Source organism: Elaeis guineensis, chromosome 12 (genome assembly GCF_000442705.2).
Source record: "Elaeis guineensis isolate ETL-2024a chromosome 12, EG11, whole genome shotgun sequence".
Lineage (NCBI taxonomy): Eukaryota > Viridiplantae > Streptophyta > Magnoliopsida > Arecales > Arecaceae > Elaeis > Elaeis guineensis.
This window is the reverse complement of record NC_026004.2, coordinates 88,457,775-88,481,758: the sequence shown is the minus strand read 5'-3', so window position 1 is coordinate 88,481,758 and position 23,984 is coordinate 88,457,775. Positions and strand designations below refer to the sequence as shown.

Here is a 23,984-nt window from a genome sequence, read left to right as displayed (position 1 = left end):
AGTTCAGTATGGGATTCCTCCGGAGTACAAACTGAAACTTCCTGGCCCGTCCGACCGGGCTAGTGCCCCTCCCCCCGGCTACTTCTGCCTGTACCAGGAGGCCTTCCGTGCCGGACTCTGACTTCCTCTGCCATCTTTTGTCATTGCTCTTTTTCAATTTCTGGACATTTCTCTAACCTCGGTTGCACCGAACTCCTTTAGGTTCTTGATAGGGTTCCTCTCTCTTTGTCATGTAGCCGAAGTCCAGCCCACCCTTTCCTTATTTAGACACTTCTACACCTTCAAGCGTCATCCCACGGCGAAGGATTGGTGGTACTTTTCCCCTCAGTTCGGTAGGAAGGGGTTAATGAAGGGTGCCCCTTCTTCTATCCATAACTAGAAGGGGAAGTTTCTTTATGTTCGATGCCCGACCTTGAGGCTAGAGTTTTCCCCTTGGGGCTCCCTGAGGGATTCCGTCCGTCGGACGCCCAGCCTGGGGGGAAACAACCATCAAGCCTCCCAGAAACTCCTCAAGTATCCAACTCTTTCTCTCCCCAACCTCCTGAAGGAGCAGCTTCTGTTCAACATCGGTCTGAGCCCCCTGGATCTCGCCAATATTTCAACTCTCCCCTTTCTTTTTCCCTTCTCTTTTTTTTTCTCTTTTTTTTTCTTTTTTTTTTTTTACCTCTCTTCTTTTCTTCTTTTTCATGCCTTCCTTTTCTTCTCTCTTCTTCTTCTTCTTCTTTTTTTTTTAGGTATGGACGCCGAAGAAGCGCAGATGCTTGCCAGGGGCATGAAGGCTCTCAAAAGAAAGGACGCCGTGGCCTCCGGGCCGGCGAAGAGGGCCAGAGCAGAGGGGACGAGTTCGACCGCGCCCGTCCGAGCGACCTCAGCCGCCGACGTCCTTCCAGACACTGAGCGTCCCACTGTCCGGGCCTCCCCGAGGGGTTTGAGTTCTCCTACCGAGGTCCCCACTTCAGAGACCCATCCTGAGGAGGTGCCAGGGGGTGAGAGGAGAAAGAGGAGGAAGACCTTGGCCCGTAGGGTCGGCAGTCGTCGGGCTGCCACTGAAGAGTCCCACGACTCTGAAGAGGAGCAGGGGGATGATCCCTTCAGTGACAGGGATCTAATAAAAAAGCTGGTAGACGGGTGCTCACTGCCCGAAGTCATCCAGAGGATCGTCCGCGTCGATCCTACACAATGAGTCTGGGACTCACTGGGGGCCTTCCTCGAGGTAAGCAGATTCGTCCTCCTTTTTTCTTTCACTTCTTCATTTATTTAACTTTCCAGCCCCCATTCTGACTCCCCTGCTGCCCTTGCAGCTCAGGCATCAACTCCTCGCCAACATCGAGATGACAAACAAGGCAGTGGAAGGTCATCAGGCCGAGGCTGCCCGCCTTAAGGAAATGGCCCTCGAGGTGGCCGGTCTCCGAGTGGTGCTTGAGAGAGAGAGACAGACCTCGGCGGAACAGAAGGCCGACCTGGAGGAGATGGTGAGGAGGGCGGAGGTCGAGGTTGCAAACATGGCGGAACAGATCCCGACCCTGGTCTCAAAGGCCAGGAGTCAAGCGGTGGAGGAGTTCAAGACTTCCACCGAAATAAAGAAGTTGAAGGTTGAGTTCGGCCAAGCCGCATTTAATAGAGGGTTCGAGCTCGGCCAGGAGAAGATGGTCGTAAAATTCCCTGAGCTCGACCTCAGCTTTTTGGATGAGACATCTGAGGATGAAGCCGGACCCTCCACCGCCATTGCAGCCACCGCAGTCCACCCTCCAGGAGTGCCGAGTCCCCCCGTTGATCCAGAGGTCCAAGACCTCTAACTTTGTATTCTTCCTTTATTGTCATTTTTCTTCTTTCTTTTGTCTTCAAGAAACGTTCAGTCAATAAAATTGGTCTCCTCCTTTGGGGGGACTTTTCTTCTCTTCTTTTTTGTAATGAGCTGCATTTTAACGCGTTGACCTCTCGATGGCAGCGCCCCGTCAAAGTGCTTCCCATGCCCCAGGGGATTCCGCTGAAGTCTACAATCCAGCGGCTGAAGAAGGAAGTCCTCCATTTGATAAAAAGATCGAAGAAGATGGAAGGTGAGCTTTGCAGGTTGAGGGAGAGTCATTCCGAAGCCACCGTGGAGGCCACCTACTTTCGGAATCTCCACGTGAAGGGGATCATGGAGTACAGTCGGAGGAAGGCGAACTTTGAGAAGGAGCTTGAGGAACACAAGAAGAGCGCCAGCGATCGAATTTGGGCTCAAGCTGCCAAGATCAATTCTCTCAGGGTGGAACTGTCAGCTGCGCAGGGGAGGATTGGCCAGCTGGAGGAAAGTTCATCCTGGCTCTTGGCCTGGGTCGATGGCGATCGGGAGTGGTTGAAGAAGGTCTCCGACCTTCAGCAGCAGCTTCAGGATGCCGAGGTGAGCTATGACGTGCATCGGACCGGCTGGCGTAGCAGGTCAGAGACCTCACTGAGGCTGTGCAGGCCATACGACGGCAGCAGCAGCCACAGGCATCAGTGCGCCCGAAAAGAGTGTCACCGAAACACCAGAATCTGGCAGTGGGGTGGGCCACGTGGGCCAGCCACCCCGTCTTCCCTGGGAAGAAGAACCCGAGGGTGGAGAGCCCTCAATCGGATCACGACTCCACCCCTGGAAGATCCCTGCCTCCATTCTGCCAGAGGACCCTCGAGACCCGAAGTCGAGAGGATTTTCTGGATCGGAGACTCCAGGAGATGAACCGACAGATCGAAGAACTCCGCCATGCTCCCCCCGCTTATGGTGAGGATATTTGCACTGACCCTCCCTTTTCTCAGATGATCATGCAGGAACCGATTCCGCCAAACTTCAAACTCCCCCAGTTCGAAAGCTACGATGGGACTTCAGACCCGGTTGATCATCTAGAGGCCTTTCGGATGATGATGCTGCTTCATGGCGCACCCGACGTCATTCTATGCCGAGCCTTCCCATCCACCTTGAAGGAAGCGGTGAGAAATTGGTACTCGACGCTGAAGTCGGGTACCATCTTTTCCTTCGATCAAATGAGCCATCAATTTGTGGCCCATTTTGTCAGCAGCCGGCGCCTCCGGAAGGGTTCGGAGTCCCTCATCAATATCAAGCAGAGGGAGGGGGAGTCCATTCGGGCCTACATCAACCGTTTCAATGTCGCAGTGCTAGAAGTCTGGAATCTGGACCAATTGGTAGCGATGGCCGCTCTGAAGGGCGGCCTTCAGAAGAATGACCTTTTGTTCTCCCTGGAGAAGAAGTACCCCAGGGATTTTGCTGATCTGTTGGCTCGGGCCGAAGGGTATGCCCGAGCGGAAGAAGCCTTCAAAATGAAGGATGAGGAGACTGCGAGAGAGCGGCAGGCGGAAAACTTGAGTAAGCCCGCAGTTGAAAAAGAGCCAAGAGAAGCTCGGCCACGTTCTCGAACTCCTTCCGGGCACAAGCGTGTCCATACTCCTCTCCGGGTACGTAGGCAGAGAAGTCCGGACCGCGAAGTTCGACGGGGTTCTCCACCGGGAAGATTCCGCAATTACGCCCCCCTCAATGCCTCGAAGATCCAGGTACTGATGGAGGTCAGGGAGCAGCTCCCCAGGCCGGAGAGGATGCGCACACACCCTGGGAAGTGCAACCCCAACAAATTCTATCTCTACCATCGCGACCACGGCCATGACACGGAGGAATGCATCCAGCTCCGAGATGAGATCAAGGAGCTCATCCGGCGAGGTCGACTCGATAGGTTCATTCGACGCCGGCCTGAGGGTAGAGAAGATCGGCCAAGGGCCCTGCCGCAACCTGAACCACCAAGGAGGGAGGAGCAGCCCAGAGATCGACCTCCAATCGGGACCATTGACTCCATCACCGGAGGGCCTCAAGGGGGAGCAGACCTTCCACGACCATGGAACTCGAGAAACCTGTAAATATACTACTCACGACTTTGCTTTGAATCAAAATTCCTTTCGACTTTGCATGCCTTTCCCTTTTGGCAGGGACTTGTTACGATTGGGGATAACTCCTTCAAACAATTAAAACAAGGTCATGTTAGAAACAGAAGGAGAACCTCGTCCTAACATGAGCAAAATGAAGGTCCAGTTCTTTTAGACCGGATGGGGGAGAGGCCCTACAATGTCCTTACGCGCCCCCACAGCCATGTTAGGGACAGGAGGAGAACCTCGCCCTAACATGAGCAAAGTCAAAGGCCCGGTTCTTTTAGACCGGATGGGGGGAGAGGCCCTACAACGCCCTTACGCGCCCCCACAGCCATGTTAGGGATAGGAGGAGAACCTCGCCCTAACATGAGCAAAGTCAAAGGCCCGGTTCTTTTAGACCGAATAGGAGGAGAGGCCCTACAATGCCCTTATGCGCCCCCACAGCCATGTTAGGGATAGGAGGAGGACCTCGTCCTAACGTGAGCAAAGTCGAAGACCCAGTTCTTTTAGACCGGATGGGGGGAGAGGCTCTACAATGCCCTAATGTGCTCCCACAGCCATGTTAGAAACAGGAGGAAACCTCATCCTGACATGAGCAAAGTCGAGGACCCGATTCTTTTAGATCGGATGGAGGGAGAGGCCCTCACAACGACCTTTATGTGCCCCCGCAGCCCCATCGAGAATAGAAGGAGAACCTCGTCCTAACCTGAGCTGAGATCGACTGGACCCCAGATACATTATTCTCTAAGCTCTCATTTTTACCTAGAAACTCTGCTAAAATTTTCGTTTGAGCACTCCATTCTTGTTGAGGCAGAGAACTGACTTGAGCGTCGGAGGGTCTTGTCGGAGTAACCCCATCTTCGGTTTAGACTTCTTTTGCAGGTCTCGGCGGCAACCGCGACCCCCACAACTCCAGCTTCTCCGATGCAGGCGGGTTTTTGCACCAACACATATCATCATATGAAAGCATAAATCATTTTATAGTATAAATCATACTATGGATCACATAAATATTATGTATATATGATTGAACCAAATAAGGCCGGCTCTGATACCACTGTAGGGTTTCATAGTGGGCATGCACAGGGGAAAAATAATGGATTTCAAAATTTTAATAAAGAAATCTTAAATATTAAACCCTTAAATCAGTATCTCCTTGATGATTAACAATCATATATAACATAAATTCAAGATTAATCTAGATCCAATCGAGCTAACCCGATTTCAGCAATTAGAACTCTTTCTAATTGGTGATTGAATTAAACTCTTTAATTCGATCAAACCCATAAGACAAGATTGACATCTAGCAACGTATCATGTCTACCTGAAAGATATGAAATTTTTGATGAAAATACCAAAAATATCCTTCAGTGGAAAGTTATCATACAATTTGATCCTGCGATCTCCCTGCACCCCGAATATGACTCTGGATATGGAATGATGTCAAATCCAATATCATACTCATATTTCTCTCAATCTTATATGATGATTCAATTAATAAAATATTAGAAACTCTTTCTAATTTTTATTTTACTTTGATCAAAGGCTTCCTGAATCATCAATCGATCAGAACAAGTAGGATGCGATTTTCTCTTACCAGGAGTGATCGATTTCATGTTGACCTACTCACAACCTCCATACACATTCTACCATATCTAGAACACTCCGTACATGACTAAGTCATGAATGAGTATGAACCAAAAAATATAGATTCATGTATACAAGGTTCTATGATAGTCTCAGGTCAAAGGATTACATGCAAAACTTCCACTATAAGAAAACATCTCTTGATAGGTAAGTAAATTCCATAAGATGTTTCTTAAGTCGGATCAATTCAGTGAACTCATTCTCTAATGAGCACCCACTTCTTTGTATTAGTGTCTCACACAAGTGGCATATGAGATCTGCCACCCTCTCCATCGAGCATACATAGAAAGTGCTAATCTATCCGGAACATTGATCTCCTACTCAATACTTCTATGACTAGGAATATTCTAAATCAGAATTTTTAGGATTTTAGGTCTCATAGGTATGATCTCATCATAACCCTAAACCCATTTTCCTGATTTATGGAGTTCATCATAATCATTACTAAAGTAAGATGCAACATATGATGAAAATGCCTTTTATTATTTAAAGAGTCAATACATAAGTCTGAAAGATTACAAAGAAAACCCATCAAAATACAAATTTTGATTGGTTTGTAGGGCATATTCCTTTCAATGACTAGATTTGTTCTGCCCTCCTTCTTGGTCCGTCAATCTGTTGCGGCTAATCCCCTATTGCGTCCGTTGTCGGAGAAAATCACCTACAAAAGAAGTCCATATTGACCGAAATTGTGTCCGATAGGGACCCTCCGATACTTAAGTCAGTAAAAAATGGTGAACAGTAGATATAATATTTAAAGTAACAAAGTATTAGTCCAGAAATGTTTTACCAAAGCTGTTCGTTTACCTCCCTTTTATAGATAATCTGCTGGTAACTATTTGTAATGGTTAGGCATGTGGGTTCCGTTTATTCCAGCATTATTTAATCGTGGGATGGACAGTTAATACCCACTGATAATCATAGTATGTGGTCGTTATGCACTTTCTGCACTAGCGATTTCTGATATACCGATTTTATTTCAGTAGTCTGAGTGTTCAGACTGTATGTCGGCAATTGTAGAAATCTGAATGACCATCAGTCAATTAATCTGATATACTGACTGGCCATCGGTTATGAAATCGGTCGGATCATTATGATTGGCTTGGTCTCGCCAAAGGGCCGATTGAGAATTATCGATTGTTTGTCGGTGCATTTGACTGATAGTCAAATATTTGTATCCGTATTGTCGATTGCTAGTTGGATGATAAGTCTTGCAGTCGATCTAAAATTGGGTGATATATTGTAATTGCACCGAAATTTATTCTACAGTGATTGGCTTTGATGGTCTATTATCAATTGCCGATATATGATTATTTGGCATGAATCAGATCTACCGATTATGAATTGGAAGAGTCAATCTTAAATCGAGCAGCCAACACAGAATCAGAAGGGTAAATCCGAATGTCCTAACAAGCGTAACAATCTTTCCTGTTACCTTAATTATGCTGATTTTTTTTTTAAGGTAATTATACTCTTCTGCTCCTCCTCCTCCTCCTCCTTCTTCTTTTACATTTTAAGAGGGCCAGAAATATTCTGTGAATATTTCAAATTACCATGTGAAACCGGAAATTTATAAAATACTATCCACTCAATGACCTTATCCGCTTTTTTTCCTTCTGCTAACTTATTATTAGTATAACATTTCATAATTTCGCTACCCTTGGTGGACCCATCTATCATGTCACGATTTAATAAGTTGTACGGCTTATTTAGATAGTTTACTTCTGGCCAATCTATCATCAATCCGACAAGCAATTTTAGTTTGACACGACATGGGTTCTTATCGTAAAGAAGTTGAGTTGACTTCATCTATTTATTTAATAGATCAAATCCAAGTTTGAAGCCTTAACTTGTCTATCCTATTTCTGTCGGTCTAATAATTAAGTCAATTCAAATTGACATGATTATAATCCAATCTATTTAATATTATTTTAACCCATTAAATATTTGAAACTCATGTTAAAATATATTGATTGGGCATCACTTTTATTTTTTATTTTATATTTATAAAAATAAAATTATAAAATTTGAGATAAAAGATATGCTTGATATCATTATTATTTTTTATTTATAAATTATTTTTATTATTTATAAAATTAAAAATTAAAAATTATTATATTTAATATTTTTAAAATTAAAAAATATAATTTTGCTCTCATCTCTATCATCTTTGTTACTGTCTTTACCACTATTACTATCGTAGTCACTATTATTTTTATCACTACCATCCTTACTATGGCCACGGTGCCATCATTACTGCTCTAACACCACCATTTTGGCCAACTCTACTACATGTCATAAAGTACTCCTAGTTCTACCATCACCTCACCATCAGTATTATCATCTTCACGATATCATTGGTGTTCTTGCCATCACTATCATTATTATCATCACCGCCCTCATCTCAATTGCTTATATTGCAACTACCATCACTTCTACTATCATTATTATATTTATTTTTAAAAATAATTAACTCTACAAAATATATTTATATATTTTAATTTTAAATAATTAAAATAAAAAAATAGTTTTGAAAATAAAAAAAAGTGATGCCAAACAATATTATCTTTCACCGATGATATGATAAATTTGATCTTTTGTTAAATAAGTTTTATATATCAGTTTGGACTACTTGTTTACAAAAATAAAGTGATTCAATTTTGAAAGTTTTGATTCATTTAATGAATGGATTGGGTTTACATTACCATGTTTTCTGTTTGGATCTACATGTCAACCACATGTTAACTTGACCCGAGTCTGACCTAACCTGACCCATTCTTTATACAAGAAATGTCCGCATGTTATTTTCCGTATATTCGAACTATCCAACCGTAATTCTCCTTAAACAAGTGCCTGAAAAATCTCTCTCTTTCTCTACATAAATATATATATATACGTATACGTTTTCTCTTTTTCTCTCTTCCCATGCTCTTATTTCTCTCCCCTCCTCTCCCTCGCTTTCGCTCTTCCCTCCAAAACCGCTCCTTTGTCCTCCTCGGTTTCCACCCTCCAAACCCCCACCTCTCCGCGGGACCGGACGGCGGGCATCCGATGGCCATCATGCCCTCACCACCTCGGATCCGCCAGACCAGCACCGGCGGCGATGGCGACGACGACCTCCTGCCGCCGACGGAGCATTACTCCTTGGAGGCCCCCACCACCTGGTACGAGTCCCTCTCCTCCCTGGCGGCCCCCGCCAAGGAGCCTTATTCTTCTTCTTCCGCCTCCCATGACCGTCCCGTCCGCGTCTATGCCGATGGGATCTACGATCTCTTCCACTTCGGCCACGCTCGCGCCCTGGAGCAGGCCAAGAAATTGTGAGGCTTCTGACCCCTAAGAACTCTCGATCTTTTCATTTGTATACCAATCTCTGAGTGTTTGATTTATGAACCGGGTGCGGATTGCTGGGAATGGTGGAATTCGTGGTTGAGTTGGATAACGATTCAAAGATCTGATCTTTTTGATGTATCGTCGAGTAAGTATCTTGGATTTATCGTCAGGGTGGCAAATTCTGATGGAAAGTGATTAAAATTCAATTTATTTTGATGTGCATTAAGAGGATTGAAAAAGATTATAGTCAATGACTCTTCCATGTATGGAAGGATTTGTTGACGGATAATTTTTGTTTCTTTGAGGGCTTTCTTGTTGAGTGAGTATTGAGTTGTGAGGATGTTTCTGATTAATTAAACACATAGGTCAGTATTCTTCTTTCTCCCTGGCTGCTGTATTCTCTTCTGGGGCAATGCTGCAATGGAGTGGACCATGCAGGATATCATAGGTGTCCACATCACCAATTATTAGAACATTTATCATTTGATAAGTTTATGAAGAAGACCAGCTTTATTTATGGTTACCGCTTACAATGAGCTTGTTATGATTGCCAACCAAGTTTCTTCTTATAAAAGTTTTTTCTTTTCCTTTTTTTTCTTGTTATTTTTGGAGCTTTCAGGTGAAGAAAGTGCTTGGTTATGTCGGTCAAACCAGTGAAGAAGAGGATTGGTTGCTTTAAGGACTAACACCAGATGCATGACATGGGCTAATTGATAGTATTCATCAAATAATAATCAAGGACACATTGAATGGAGAAAAATTCTTAAACTACGTATGGAATCTTCATAGGATAATCTGTGACTGTTGAGTTGGAAAATAGTTTTTTCCTTAACCATTAAAAGTAATTTAATGGTTTCAATTCTATGCTTTAAGAAATTAAAGATATTGAATGGATGTCTTGCAATTATGATCAATGCTTTAAATTTTGGTGAGGGCTGAATCAAATTCAAGGTGAAAGCGACATGCACTAAAATTTAAATATACCTCATAGAATTTTGAGAATATTAGGGTTTCTTTTTTAACTATCCATCCATCCATCCATCTATCTATATTGATGCGTGTGTGTGTGGTTTTTTGCGTGCATGCACGCACACACAGATATATATATATATATACTTTATAATTTTCCCTTCTTTCCAGGGTTTTAGTTACAAAGCATTTGATACAGGGATTTTTCCTTGATAACAATGCATAAGTATCTCTATTCTTTTTCCTAGGAAATTTGTTGCATGGGATATTATATATGGAAACATCACTAGTTATATGAGCTTATCTTTTGATAAATTTAGGAACTGAGGTTTTTGACCCCAATGGTTGAAATAATACTTGATATTATCTTTAATTGTCTTTCTTAATAAGTTAATGTGTTTCTTCATGTTCAACTTTTAGGTTTTGGAGGTTCAAAGATCAAAGTTGACATGGTCAAAAACTGATTAATGAGTGGTTGGATTCAAAGTCCAAGAATATGGCTTGGAAATTCTGTTTATAGTAGTAAAAGTTGGAGATCTTTTTGGATGACAAGAAATATCAAAAATGTCTAGGGAAATATCAGAACATTTTCTCTTTCATCATACAGGTGCTGTCTAATGATGTGACTTGTATTTTAGTTATTCAAAACATGCAAACAGATTCTGCAATGAGGAAATGTGAGTTCACACATTAAGAACGAGTATCAAAAACCTTTATTTATTCACAACTAAAACATGTTACTCACATATTGGATAGAATTGTAATGCATATCATGAAATTTATGTAAAAAGAGGTATCTGGTGACACTATTCGAATCTTTATGATACATCTTCTTTTTTGAGTCATGATGAATGTTTTGATTTTATGTATTGTCTGGTATACATGTCTTTAAGTTATTCTTGTTATATGTTGAGCCTCATGGTGAGAACATTTTATGTTTCTGAATTTTGAATATTACATGTCACTCTCTGTTGTGTACAATCTGGCTCTTTTATGAGTTCACGTAGTTTTCATTTTAATTCTTGTATTTGTTTTCTAGGTAAAACAATGGGTGTATCTGTCCTGAAGTGGCACAAATGAATTTGTCTTTCAGGTTCCCTAATACCTATTTACTAGTTGGGTGCTGCAGTGATGAAATTACTTATACATACAAAGGAAAAACTGTCATGACAGAAGCTGAGCGTTACGAGTCCCTACGCCACTGCAAGTATGTAGTGCCCTTGTTTGCTCAAATATTTATGTTATATTTGTGTATGTACAAAACTGATGTAGAGGTGTCTCATATGCTTGCTGAATTCCTGATCCTTGTAATCATTCTGTTGTACTGTTCTTTGCTCTGGACAGTGCCACTGCTTCTTCTTGCACACATGATCTATTTGTGTTTTCTAACTTGTTTGCTTGTATATGTTTTATTTTTGGTAGCTGACATGAATTTAAGTTTTATTGATTATGTTTCATTGTAAGTTGATTTGAAAAGTACTTATGAAACAATAAGAATTAATACATATGCAAAGTGTAAATTATCAATATTCTAATTGTGTCCAGGGAAAGGCACCATAAGAGAGGAGAAAGTACATGACAAAAGTGTTAGATGTATATATTTTGTAGATAAGGACTTATCCTTTTGGTGGTATGCTCCTAATTGTATAACCACCTTGTATATATAGCAAAGCTTTTTGCCAATACATGAATATAGAGAATTGTCCAAACCTCTATACTCGGCTTGATTCCAAACAATGCATATTGTTGAAAATGGCTTTGCTTTTGCACTGAAGTCCAAAGCTAATATGCAAAGTATGAGCTCTTGTAAGAAAAATCAAAGAACCGCAAAAGAGGATGAGGAGACCAAAGAAGAACGTGGATCATGGTACTGAGTTATGATCTGAAGAGATGTGACTTTGTATTATTATTGTTGTAAGCCTAGCTTTTCAGATATTCATCAGTTAATATGAAAAAATGGAGAGTTTATTTGTTCTGTTGTACCATCTATTGCTTGTCTTTGTTTTTGCTGCTAAGATTGTTTCATTCTTATGATAGGTGGGTTGATGAAGTTATTCCTGATGCTCCATGGGTCATCACCCAAGAGTTCATTGACAAGCACAACATAGACTATGTGGCTCATGACTCCCTACCGTAAGATCAAGTAGCACAAATTTGTTCGTAGTTTGATAACTATAACAATTGATTGGTTCTAATTGCTTATAAAACTTATGTTTCTGATCCAAGTCATTTGGTTACATAGGTCTACATTCTACTAAAGGGTGCTATACTAATGTATCAGAGCACAAATCATCTTTCATCCTATAGGTGGAGACAAGGGGGCTTGATCATGAGTAACCTTATGAAATGACGGTGCCCACAGTTCTGTCATGATTTGACAAGTCTAATCTTCTGCTAATTTTTAACTTTTAGATGGCCAAAAATGCTTAGGCAACATTGACAATTGGTTTTAGTGATGTGACAATATTCAATATCCAGTTAAGGCAAATAAATGTTCTGGACTGGTCACTGCATGATGTATTTGCAAGTGGAACCAAGTGTACAAGCCATCAACAGGAACTGGCTTAAGTTGGAGTGGACTTTTGACACAGTGGTTTGATGAACTTGTTTAGTGTTACCATTTTTTTATTACGACTAGCTATATACTTACCTAATGTCTTTGTTGTGCAATGCCTTCCTTTATCTGGAGCATTATGTCTTATTATTTTCCTGATCATCTTTCTTTTACCATTGCCTTTGTAGATATGCTGATGCTAGTGGAGCTGGTAAAGATGTCTATGAGTTTGTTAGTTTCTCATTCTGAAACTTCTAAGCTATGATTGGTTCGATTATTCCCTTCTCTTTTATGGGTTGATCAAAATGATGTTGCATGCAGGTCAAAGCAATTGGAAAATTTAAAGAAACAAAGCGTACAGATGGCATTTCAACATCAGATATAATCATGAGGATTGTTAAAGACTACAATGAATATGTGATGCGAAATTTAGCTCGTGGATACACAAGGAAGGACCTCGGTGTGAGCTATGTGAAGGCATGGATGTTTATGCTTACATGTTTACTTTCCAGCAACAAGTTAGAGGCTTAGCTATTCAACATTGTTGCAGATATCTTTCGCCCTCATTTTTTCCACCTAAGTTTTACTTGCATATGTCGATTAAGATCACTTTTGTTTGTTGATATCAGGAGAAGCAATTGAGAGTGAACATGGGAATAACAAAATTGCGTGAGAAAGTGAAGGAACATCAGGAAAAGGTGGGCAAGAATGTTGTAGATGTTATGTTAGAGTCCCTAGATGCATGTTATTTGTTTGTGATAGTCAATGACACCAATATTTTTGATTACTGGGTTATTAATCTTTTGTCAGCAAAAATTGTTTCTCATGCTGGCTAATGTGACATGATAGAAATAACAGTAGTACATAATCAAAAATTTTTGCACTGACTCTGAATGGCTTTTTCACCTACAACAATTATGTCTTTTCTTTTTGTTCCAGCAATACAGCAAAGAGGGAACTTTCTCATTAAACAGGCATCTTTATCATTTGGATCAAATATGTTCCTGTTTTTCTCAAACAATGAGGAACATCTAGATACCATTAGTCATTCACTGATTTTTTGCATATAATGGAATTCTGTAAAGAAACAAAAAATTTGAACTGCGGAAGTAGATAAGAACATGCATATGACTTAGACATAATAGTAAGGATTCATGTTTAGACTTGCTCTGTAGGAAGCCATGTACTCTTGACACTACATCCGATCCTTGCAACTACTTTCTGGGTATGCTTGGTGAACTGTTCATGTGCCTGAGCTGTTTTCTCAAGTTGTTTTGCTTCCCACTTGTCATTATTGGACCATAAAGGTACTCGAAGTGCATAATCTAAAGAGTTAGTGCTATGAAATCAGATCTTTTAGTGGCCATGCTCTTCAGCCACGCCTTTAATGCCACATGTTTGGTAGATTTTATGGGTAATTGGTTGTTGGTATATGACCAAGCCAGGTGCTTCCCAAAACTAAATATTGTGGATGTAGAGGTATGGCTTAGAAAAGCATCACTGTAGGTTTTACCACAAGCTTGTGATAAGAGGTTTTTGAGATGTATCCTAGATTTTTTTCTTATCAAAATTCCATATTTGCTGGGACAGGAAGCCTTTTATTATCATAATAATGATTTGAAGTCATGCTGTTATATTTAGTGAATTGTTTGAGGTAGAGAGATACTTAGTGTATTGTTCAAAGCTGATTAGCTAAATTGATGTGGGAATGTCAGTTTCTGGCTTATTTTGAGCTTTTCTAACTAAGAGTCTAAGGATAATATAGGAGTTTGATTTATGACTATATTATTGTTTTTGGGAATTTTTTTTTTAATGATTGATTGCTTTCTGAGTTTTATTTTCATAGAATTAGTGTCTATATTTGCACCTTTGCATCCATGAGATCCAAATTTTCTAACTTATTCCTCCTTTTTATCTGTTTCTTTTTGTGTAATTGTATGCAAGCACGCATTTGTAAGAAATTATTAAAAAAAAAAAAAAAGAAAACACCAAGACACAAGAGAGAGAGAGTGAGAGAGAGAGAGAGAGACTGCAAATACTACAAATGCCATCTCTTTTCTCTGTATATCTTATATGCTTTTGGCTACATGACTTTAGGCTTCCATATGGTTAATAAGGCTTCTCCCCCAGCTGCAATATGGTATGTGGCAATTCAGAGTTGGCAGTGGAAAATAACCATTTTTTTTTTTTGTCTTGTGTACTAGGTAATTGACTCGTTCTTATTCTTATACAGAGGATTATTTCAAAAGGTGGGAGTTCATGACCATTCTTATGAAACTTCATCATGCAGTTGCATACGGTGGCAAAGACAGCAGGGATGCATCACAGCGAGTGGGTGGAAAATGCAGACCGCTGGGTTGCTGGCTTTCTTGAGAAGTTTGAGGAAGGGTGTCACATGATGGTAAGTCATTGGAGTTGATGCCCATAAGGTCTTAGCATTGTTGAGAAATCTGTTTTAATTTAAAAACAAGAATTTGTTACCCATTTTCTATCATTTTTAACCTATGCTCCAGATATAGATAGCTGCCCTTATGTTCTTTTCCTGATAAACTTCAGCAATGGATTCTGGTATTTCATTGACAGGAAACTGCAATTAAGGACCGGATTCATGAGGGATTGAAGAGGCAGTCAAGCAAATAATGGACTAGCCTTCTGGAGGAATCGGTAGGCTCAAGAGGTTCTCTATGAAATTAATCCTTACCCACAGGAAAAGTTAGAGAACTGAGATATGGGTAGCATGGTGGCTATTTTTTTTTCTTGTTTTCTTTTTCTACACTGTTCCATCCCCCTGTAATATCAGCTTGTCAGGTGGGATCAACATCCATCAAATAATGGAGCAGCTGTTGCTGCTGTTGTTGCAAATTCCATCCTTTGCTTTGGTGTGCTACCACTGCTAAAGCAGTTGGAAAGGAGGCTAATCTCACATGGTCATGCAAGCAGAAAATAATGCATTGTTAATCATATTTATTTTCTTTTATTCTTGGTTTGTGTTATGACCACTCTTTTTTTTTTTTTTTTCTGTGTGCCTGTTCAGTGTGATGCTTTCCGTGGATCCATACTTTTATTTGTTCCATACTTCTATTGGTTCTATCAGCAACAAGCTTGGAATATTAGCAAAATTCTGTGGAAGGTTGATGTCAAATTGACATTTTCTGGAGCCCTGGAGACTTTCTGTGGTCAGATGCTGACCCCATTTTTGTGGGAAAAGACTAGAAAACAAGCCCTGGACACCCATTCAGGGCTTCAGTAGTCCAAACTTTCCATGGAATTATGAATCAATGTATGATCACATATTCTATAAAAAATATGCAGGGTTCTGGACAATTTATTCCTTTAGAAAACAAGCTTCTTGGCTTTCCCTTCTCACTTTTGCATCTACTAACGTTGGTTCTTGGTGTTTTCATAGACTGTTGCTGATAGGTCAAATTTGAAAGTCTTCTGCTGTGCATGATGGTTTCGAGCAATCTTGCCCTCTCAGCAGGTTTCCATCATCTTAACTGTAACAATCTATCAGTCAATATCCTCAATGGTTTGTCTTAAAGCAGACCCGAGCAAACTTGAACTAGCTAGAACTTGACAAAAAGTGAAAATTGGATTCATTGAAAAAAGTTCATGTTATTTCAATCGAAAGATTATGCATGGGAGAATGGACGACAATTTTTTTAACCTACACATACTCTTTTAATTAATCTCTTAACCAACATATGATCTTGTAGGCAGTATAGGCTTATATCAATTGCATTGATGTTGTGTAGGTCCATTTATATTACTCAAAGAAAAGACTAAATAGTAAATAATGATAGAGGTTACGAGAAAAGATAATAATAAAAAGACAGGTTTTGTGTTACAGAGAAAGGCATCGGAAGGATACTATGATGAGAATGATCAATTTTCTGAGAATATTTCCTGAGAATGATAAGCGGCAACCACCATTGCAAGCATGCCAAAGAAATAAAGCTTGCTAATAATTTCTTTCAGCCTTTTAGGTTGTACAGGCATCTCTGTTATTGAAACCCCTATTTACTTCTTTGAAACTTGTTTTAAAGATCATGAATGAAAACTAAAACAAAACGAATCCAGCTTCCAACATGGGCATGTGATATCAGAATTTATGGGGGGAGATGAAGTATTTTCATTCAAGGGGTTCTGATCACCCTATCATCAATGGACATTAAATTAAAATTTGTAACATTCTTACACCTCTGCCTTCAGGCTATACAAATCATAAAGTAAATTACATGAAATACCAATCATAATGTCCTCTCCAAGGAGCCGGAACATCAAATGAATCCCAAGAGAAAAACTAGAGATAAATGTGTACTTAAGGATTAAAAAACTCTTGCTGCTTCCAAAGGAGTGACTGACTTCTCAGCAACAATGCACTCATATAGCTCTCTTATCTTCAAGCCAATGATGGTTTGAAAGAGGCCAGTCCCATTGTTGCTGCCGGGGAAATCGCCATGCTTCAACATCTGCTCTGTTGCCTCCCCATAGTATTTAGTTGAGAGGTTGTTCAGGTGGCTCTCCACATACATCAGCTCATCTAATCTGTCAAACTGCCCATCCATCTCCAACACTGAAACCTGAATGAAGAGAGGTAAGTCAGACTGGGAGACTCAAATTTCTAGATTCCTACTGCATGTTTGATGAACAATCTGAAGTGACAGTATTTTCTGAATGATGGAAGGAGAATGAGACAGAGTAGGGTTTCTGACTTTGAGAGCTACCTCATGAGCGACATAAGTATCTGGGCCATAGAAGAATTTGATTCCAGGGTATGAGCAACTTAGTTTCCTCCCGCAGGGTATCCATGAAAGAGTAGAGCCTTCGTCGAAGAGGTAAACTGGATTGAAGTATTTCACCCCTTCTTTCATCACCAATCGAACTCTCAGCACCTTCCTTTCATTGTCATCAGGAATTAATTGTGTTGGTAAAACTTCGATCACAACATCAGCATATTGCTTCTGTGGGTCTGCCAAGGGTAGCAATGTATAGGCTGTCAGCAATCCAAGAGTGCTAAAGAAATAGTGGAGTCTGATATCTGAAGAACATGAGACTCAGCAAATCTAATTGTATCATTATCTCAATGAATCAGGTGGGGCTTGCCCCCCTCTCCCTCTCTTTTGAAAAAAGGTACCGAAAAAAATTTCACATGAAGTGATATTATATTTTTAGTCCAGTAGGTTTTGTGCATTATTTCGCTTATTGATCAGATTCTTTGCAAGTTACGTTAGTTTTTTTTATGAAGCATTTGCTAGATACTGAAGTATATTGCTATATTCAGCAATCAACACTAATGACATTGCTCTATATCATATCAACAAATTATTGCTCTGCCAATTCTTCAACTACTAATGATAGGTGCTTTGGCAAAGAGACATACCAACATAAGCATCAAAGTCAAGCTTTCGAGCTTCGATGCTAGCTTTGATGCTGTGAAGACTGTGCCCACGTTCTGCCATATCACGCTGCAAGACATAAGACAACATCAGACCTCCGAAAACAGATAGATGTAGATATACTTATACACAGGAGTTAGGTGTAGAGTTCACTTGCCTTAGTTTTCCATGCAAACTTCACTTCATCACTTATATCCAAGTAGATACTGAAATCCAGGAGATCCCTTACACGAGAGTCAAATCTGAGAGTGGACAAATATATCACCAGTAAGCAACCAATCCATCATAAAAAAGCTTCATCAGGCTCAGTTTCATTCCTAATGAAGGATTAAATTCTTAAGCTGTTGTTTGGTATGATACAACTGATATATAACAAGTATCGAAATTCTGATATATTCCTCTAATTTTTATCACCCAAAATATCTAGCTATTGTTGTTGAAACACTAAATGTTTCAATACTATCATAAGATCAATGCGATAATAATACACAATAGAAATATTTTGGTCAAATCATGCATCAATTCCAAAGTCATAAGTGTCCTGAATTACTTCTATTAACACTAAAATGGCATATCATAAATGAAGATTTCAGAAAAGCTTAAACCCTGTAGAAATTTGAGAGCAAGCAGCAAAAAAGAATATCGGTATAAAATTGGTAAAGATAAATAACAGTAAGAGCTTCTCTCCTCTGCTTTCTTCCTCTTAACTCTATAATCTGTCTCTTTCTTTTTCTTTTAACCGCTTTTTTCTTTCTCTAGTTATTTCTTATCTTCGTAATGTTTCTTACATTATCTTAAAGAATTTTGGTGGTCTTAACCTCCCTTTCTTTCAAAAGAAAAAAAAAAAAGAAAGAAAAGAAATAGAGAAAAAGATAAATAACAACAGGAATACATACATGGTTAACTTAAAAGTTGATAAAAGTACAGATTAAGTAAAATGGTCATAAAATCATAACCAATCCCATCAGGACTTCAGAAACATGACCAAACATGCCCACTAGAAAATTCTCATATCATATCACTAGTAGAACGAGATAAAGAACTCACATTGGATGCAGCCCTTCAATGAAGAGGATTTTTGGTGGCAGGATGAGCTCAGGGGGGTCCAACAGGCCAGTGACATGGTTGTAGATGGGCTTCTCCACAGCCACCCCTGCTTTGAGGGCCTTCACTTGCTCATACATGAGGTCGAAGTTGTTGGCCCTTGGATCCAGTGCAGTCACCCCTTTCTCCTTCCTCCCTTCCCTATCCAAAAGGTGGTAGTCATCAAGGCATATCACAGTGGTGGTGTCGCTGAGAAGAGTGTTGGACTCTGGGTTTCCTCCTCTTGGTGGCTCTGCTGCACCTCCAAACACACTGGTTAGCCTCCTCATGAAGGTGCTCTTCCCACATCCTGAGTCTGCTGCCAAACCAATCACCACTGTCTTGGCCTCAGCTGAGCATGAGATCCCACAACTCACTCCTCTTCCTCTCCTGCCTTTCCTCCAATTGGTGTTGAAGATGAACTGCCTCTGAAGAAGAGGGGATCCCAAATGAACTTCTTCCGTAGTTGAATTGGAGATGCAACATGGCAGATGGGAAGAAGAAGAAGAAGAGAGGGTACAAAGGGTAAAAGTTGTCATCTTGGCTGAGTTTAGGTTGGTTATTCTACTTGAGCTGGGTTCTTATAGGAAAGAGCATGGACTAAAAGGTGGTGATGTGGACTCCATGTATATATATATATATATATATAGATATATATATATTTTTTTTCTCTACCCTTTCTCAACTGAGAGTCGGTTTCCCTTGGACTTTGTGTTTTTCTTCTGGTTTTTTCTTCTGCATAAATACTTGGTCTGCTGATGCCCCTTGTTTTGGACTACAAAGTGGGGAGTTTATTATAAAGCTGGAACCTGGAGGGGTGGGGACTGGTGACATGTGGTTGAAAGCCTGGGGACAGCAAGGTTGGCAAGGGAGTGTATCAAAGACTTCAAAAAGGTTATTTGGGGGATATTCCATGGTCCCCATATGGCCATGCCAGTGCGCCACATACAATAGACTGCTGACTTAACGGCAAAGAGATGTGCCCGTGGGCAAGCCATAGGATCTCCCAAAACCTAGTGCAAAAGCTATGGGGGTATGAACCGGTTAGAATATACTGTTCTTGCCCAGCATGACATGTTGGACTTAGAACATTGCTTTGTTGAAATTGCAGGAAGCTAGATGGAAACATCACAAAACCTGGAGAGGAGAATTAGGTAGCACCGTGGCTTAGGATATTTTTGTTCTCCCAGCCCCCACTTACATGCTTGCAAAATAACCATGGGCGTAGAACTCCCATATTACCAGCATGCACCATCTAGAGGCTTGTGCTCAAATTGATGATCTTAAAATACTTCCACGGGGCAAGTATATGTTAGATATATGCCCTTAATTTCTTTCTAAACGTGAACTATAATCTATATTTAACACGAGAACTTCAAAGTCGGAGATGTATCCAATGGGTGTAGAAATGAAAGTCCAAAAGAAGTGGCCTTTTTTTTTTTTTTTTGATACAAGGAGGCACTTACACCACTATAGTGTGCAAACACCTCATTAACTCAGGAAACAAAAAATCTTGCAGGGCTCACGAGCACATTTGATCTTATCGTCAGGTTCAATCTCTGATATGCTCAGCAACATCAGATACAATCTAATCTACGATGCTGTTTGCTTTCAATGAAGTAGTCTACAAATTAGATGGAATAATAAATCCAGGCCTAGGGGTGTTGAAGAATGACAAGTAGATGCGGAGAAAAACCACAAACCACCTCTCCAGTGCTGGTTAGGATCAGAGAAGTTAGCAGGTTATGTAACGCATGGCAGCAGCAAAATTATGATTTGTACATCCATGAGATAGCTTCTATGGACAAAATTTAGGTGAGACCAACGAGGCCATCATCATAATATAGAGCACTACTATTGTGGCCAATCTCCTGTCGCCTGTCGCTAGTAAAGAGCACCTACAAAACAAAATCCTCACAGACCAAAATTGTGTCCGGTGGAGACCCTCCGATGCTTAAGTCAGCGGAGAATGGTAAACAGCAGATGAGAATTTTGAAATAGTAGAGTCTCGGTCCAGAATTGTTTTATCCGTGCTGTTCATTTACCTTCCTTTTATAGATGATTCTGATGTAATCGTTGAGCACGTGGTCTCGCTTTTTATGGTGCTAAATTATCGGACCATAATCATGAAGTTAATGGATTATTTTTGTCCACTAATGATCGTGAAACGTAGTCGATAATCATTTATAACGGTTAGATATATTGAGAAAATAAGCCAACTATATGTCGGTAATAGTAGTAAGTCAGTGGAGATCCGAATGAGAATCGGACAGTAATTCTGATATGCCGTTGGTCTTCGATCGGAGATTAACTAAGTTGTCCGTTGTTGATTGATAATTGCCGATTGTCGGTCAGTCAACTGATTGTTAATTAGAATATTATGTTCATAAAGCCGATGTAGAGTCGGAGTCGAGGGTCGGTTGAATGGTCCCAACAGTTATCCCCCACTCTCAAGTCCAAGGTGATCTGACGTGTATATCATCACGTGGTCTATCATGTTGGACGATGAGAGTTATCATGTGTCATCTCGAGCTCCGACTCAGCTACTGATATTAATGAGTTTTTGGAATACGAGAGATCTCCAGTTATTTTGTTGTTTTGATAGCTATGAAATCATCATTGGACCATCGTTTTGGTAAGATAATTCAACGTCGGATGATTTGATTCTGACTAGTAGATTTTGACCACGTGTCAAAATATCATTGGCTCTGAGCTATTCACGTGGATAACGGTAAGGTGGCACGATTGAAAGTAGGTGCATCGTACCATCCGATCAATGATCGGTCTAGATGTTGTCATGTGTCATTATCTGATAAAATCCAGATTTAACCGATTTCATCCTGACTGTTGAGAGATCCTATATATATAGAGTTGCTTTTAGCCAGACTTTTACTTTGCATTTGTCACCATCCTTTGCAGTGAAAGGTTCTGCCGATTGCTCTTGGGCTTTGTCTCTTGCATCATCTCTGATTTCAGGTTGAGTTTTCTTGTCTTCTTCCTTGGGTTTTCTTCCCCTTAGGATTTTCCTTCTTTCTTTTTTTAGTTCTTCATTTTCCATGGCTAGTAGAAAAACTTCTTCTTCTCAGGATAATTGATCGAAAATCCGACCGACGAATCTCTATCGGGTCCGAAAATGGAAGCTTCTTCCTTATCTGGGCCCAATGTTGAACGGCTTCGGAAACAATACCGTATCCCGGAGCAGTATCGACTTTTCGCTCCTGGCTCGGACGGTCGGATGAATTCTCCTCCTCTGGGCTAGATTATAATTTATGCCGAGGATCTTCAGATCGATCTTCGATTTTTGATTTCAAAGTTCGTCCGAAATCTTTTTGACTACTACGGTCTCTGCCCTACTCAACTGGCCCCAAATTCTATTCGGCTGATCATCAGTTTTGTCTTGTTGTGTCATCTTATACCAACTGTTCCTCATTCTTCTTTTTTTCGATCTTTCTTTATCCTTCGTTCTCATTCGAAAGTCAAGGGTTGGTGATTCTTCAACTCAAGGAAAGGCCTTTCTTTCATTTATGATCTTCCATCATCCATTCATGGATAGAAGAACCATTTTTTTTTGGTTTCTTCTTCTTCTCCCTAGGGCTTTCCTTCATGTTGGGGTGATCCGAGGACTGGCCCCAACGAGAATAGTCGGATGGAGGTCGATGATTGGATAGATTTGATCTGACTGAAGGACATGGCAGTTCCATTGCAGCGACAGCTGATGACCGAACAAGCTCTTTACGATGCCGGGCTTAGTTTGGTCACTTCTTTAGGTATAACATAGTTGGTTACCTTATCTTTCTTGTCTGTTTCTGAATTTTATATTGATTCTTTTATTTTGATTGCAGCTATGCAGCCAAGAGCATGAGTGTCGGCTGCAGATATCCGCACACACGCTGTCAAGAAAAAAGCAACAACTGAAGCTGGATCCTTTCGACCATTGAAGAAGGATCGGGTCACTACTCCACTGGCGAAGGAATCTGACATTCCATCGGAGATGATTCTCGAACCAGTCCTAGCATTGTCGGCTCCGACAACACTTTCTGAGGTGCCGTCTGCTGAAGGTGGGATGGCAGGAGAGGACAAAGCTGCAACAGTACCATCGATGGCTACATCAGCTGAGATTCGAATCGGGGTGAGAGTCACAGCCGAATTCGAGCAGTCAGCGGCTGCGCCAGCTGTTCCTCTAGTGGAACGTTCTCAAGTGCAGTCAAGCTCCGACTTCCCAGTATTCTCAAGTGTGGGACTTCCGACCGAAGATCGGGGGAAGGCACTAGCGACCTCAATCGATGACAGGTCGTCTGCAAGCCTTCAAACTCTCTTCGACATCCAGATCTCCGAGGGTGAGTTTGTCTTGGCCAATTCAACATTGGCCAGGTGGTTCATCGAAGCTGCTTTTCTCCTGACTGATCGAGAGAATAGGAAGAATAGAACTGTTGTTAAAATATTTTCTTCCTTTTATCCGATGATACTTGGGGTAAGTTTTTTGATATTTCTTTTTTTTTTATCTGACTTGATTCATCTTCTGCTTTCAGTGGGCATATGACATGCACGATCTAGAGAGCAGCTATCGGAAGATTGCCAACTTTCGTTGGTCATGGATGGATAAGGTGGCGGCCATCATCGTCGAGAAGAATATTGCCATCGAACAACTTCAGACAGCAACTGAATGAGAGAAGGAACTTCAAGAGCAGATCTCCCAAATGACAGCTGACCTACAGTCTTCCAAAGTCGAACTTGAGTTGGCTCATCAAAATATCTTATCTCTTGAGTCGCGGATCAAGAGTAAGAAGCACTCTATCCATCAGCTCCAACAAGAGAGGGATGGATGCATTGATGAATTTGAAGCCGAATGCGGAAGGCATCGGGCCATCCTGGAAAGGCTGGCACTGGCCGATGCTGAGTCAGCCTCTGCACAAGCTGAAGTAGAGTCGGTGAGGGAAGCCTTGAGTCTGGCTATCGAGAACTTCAAAAATTCTGAAGAATTCAAAGAGAAAATTCTTGAAGGTGGATATGCATCATATTATGTCGGGTACGAGAACGACCGAGATGTGATCAAAAAATTATATCTAGACTTGAACTTGAGCAGCATCATTCCTCCTTATTCAGGAGAG

General features: G+C 40.9%; 2 protein-coding genes across 3 annotated transcripts; one reads left to right on the top strand and one right to left on the bottom strand.

Annotated features, from left to right (window-relative positions):
• The first annotated feature begins 8,473 nt into the window (after positions 1-8,473).
• Positions 8,474-15,371, top strand: LOC105061179 (choline-phosphate cytidylyltransferase 2). Of its 2 annotated transcripts, none has more exons than XM_073247072.1 (8): positions 8,474-8,705; positions 10,934-11,047; positions 11,878-11,973; positions 12,583-12,625; positions 12,716-12,871; positions 13,024-13,092; positions 14,685-14,795; positions 14,978-15,371. In XM_073247072.1, exons 1-8 carry the CDS (start codon positions 8,593-8,595, stop codon positions 15,032-15,034), a joined length of 759 nt encoding a protein of 252 aa, XP_073103173.1. In that variant the 5' UTR covers positions 8,474-8,592; the 3' UTR covers positions 15,035-15,371. The 2 variants fall into 2 exon arrangements, with proteins under 2 accessions (XP_073103173.1, XP_010943455.1); XM_010945153.2 differs by having other exon boundaries at positions 8,474-8,858.
• Positions 15,372-16,523: 1,152 nt separating this feature from the next.
• LOC105061178 (phosphoribulokinase, chloroplastic) lies at positions 16,524-19,477 on the bottom strand. Its single transcript, XM_010945152.4, has 5 exons — positions 18,841-19,477; positions 17,951-18,035; positions 17,778-17,862; positions 17,122-17,366; positions 16,524-16,977 (listed from the first exon to the last, which is right to left on the bottom strand). Exons 1-5 carry the CDS (start codon positions 19,413-19,415, stop codon positions 16,723-16,725), a joined length of 1,245 nt encoding a protein of 414 aa, XP_010943454.1. The 5' UTR covers positions 19,416-19,477; the 3' UTR covers positions 16,524-16,722.
• Positions 19,478-23,984: the final 4,507 nt, after the last annotated feature.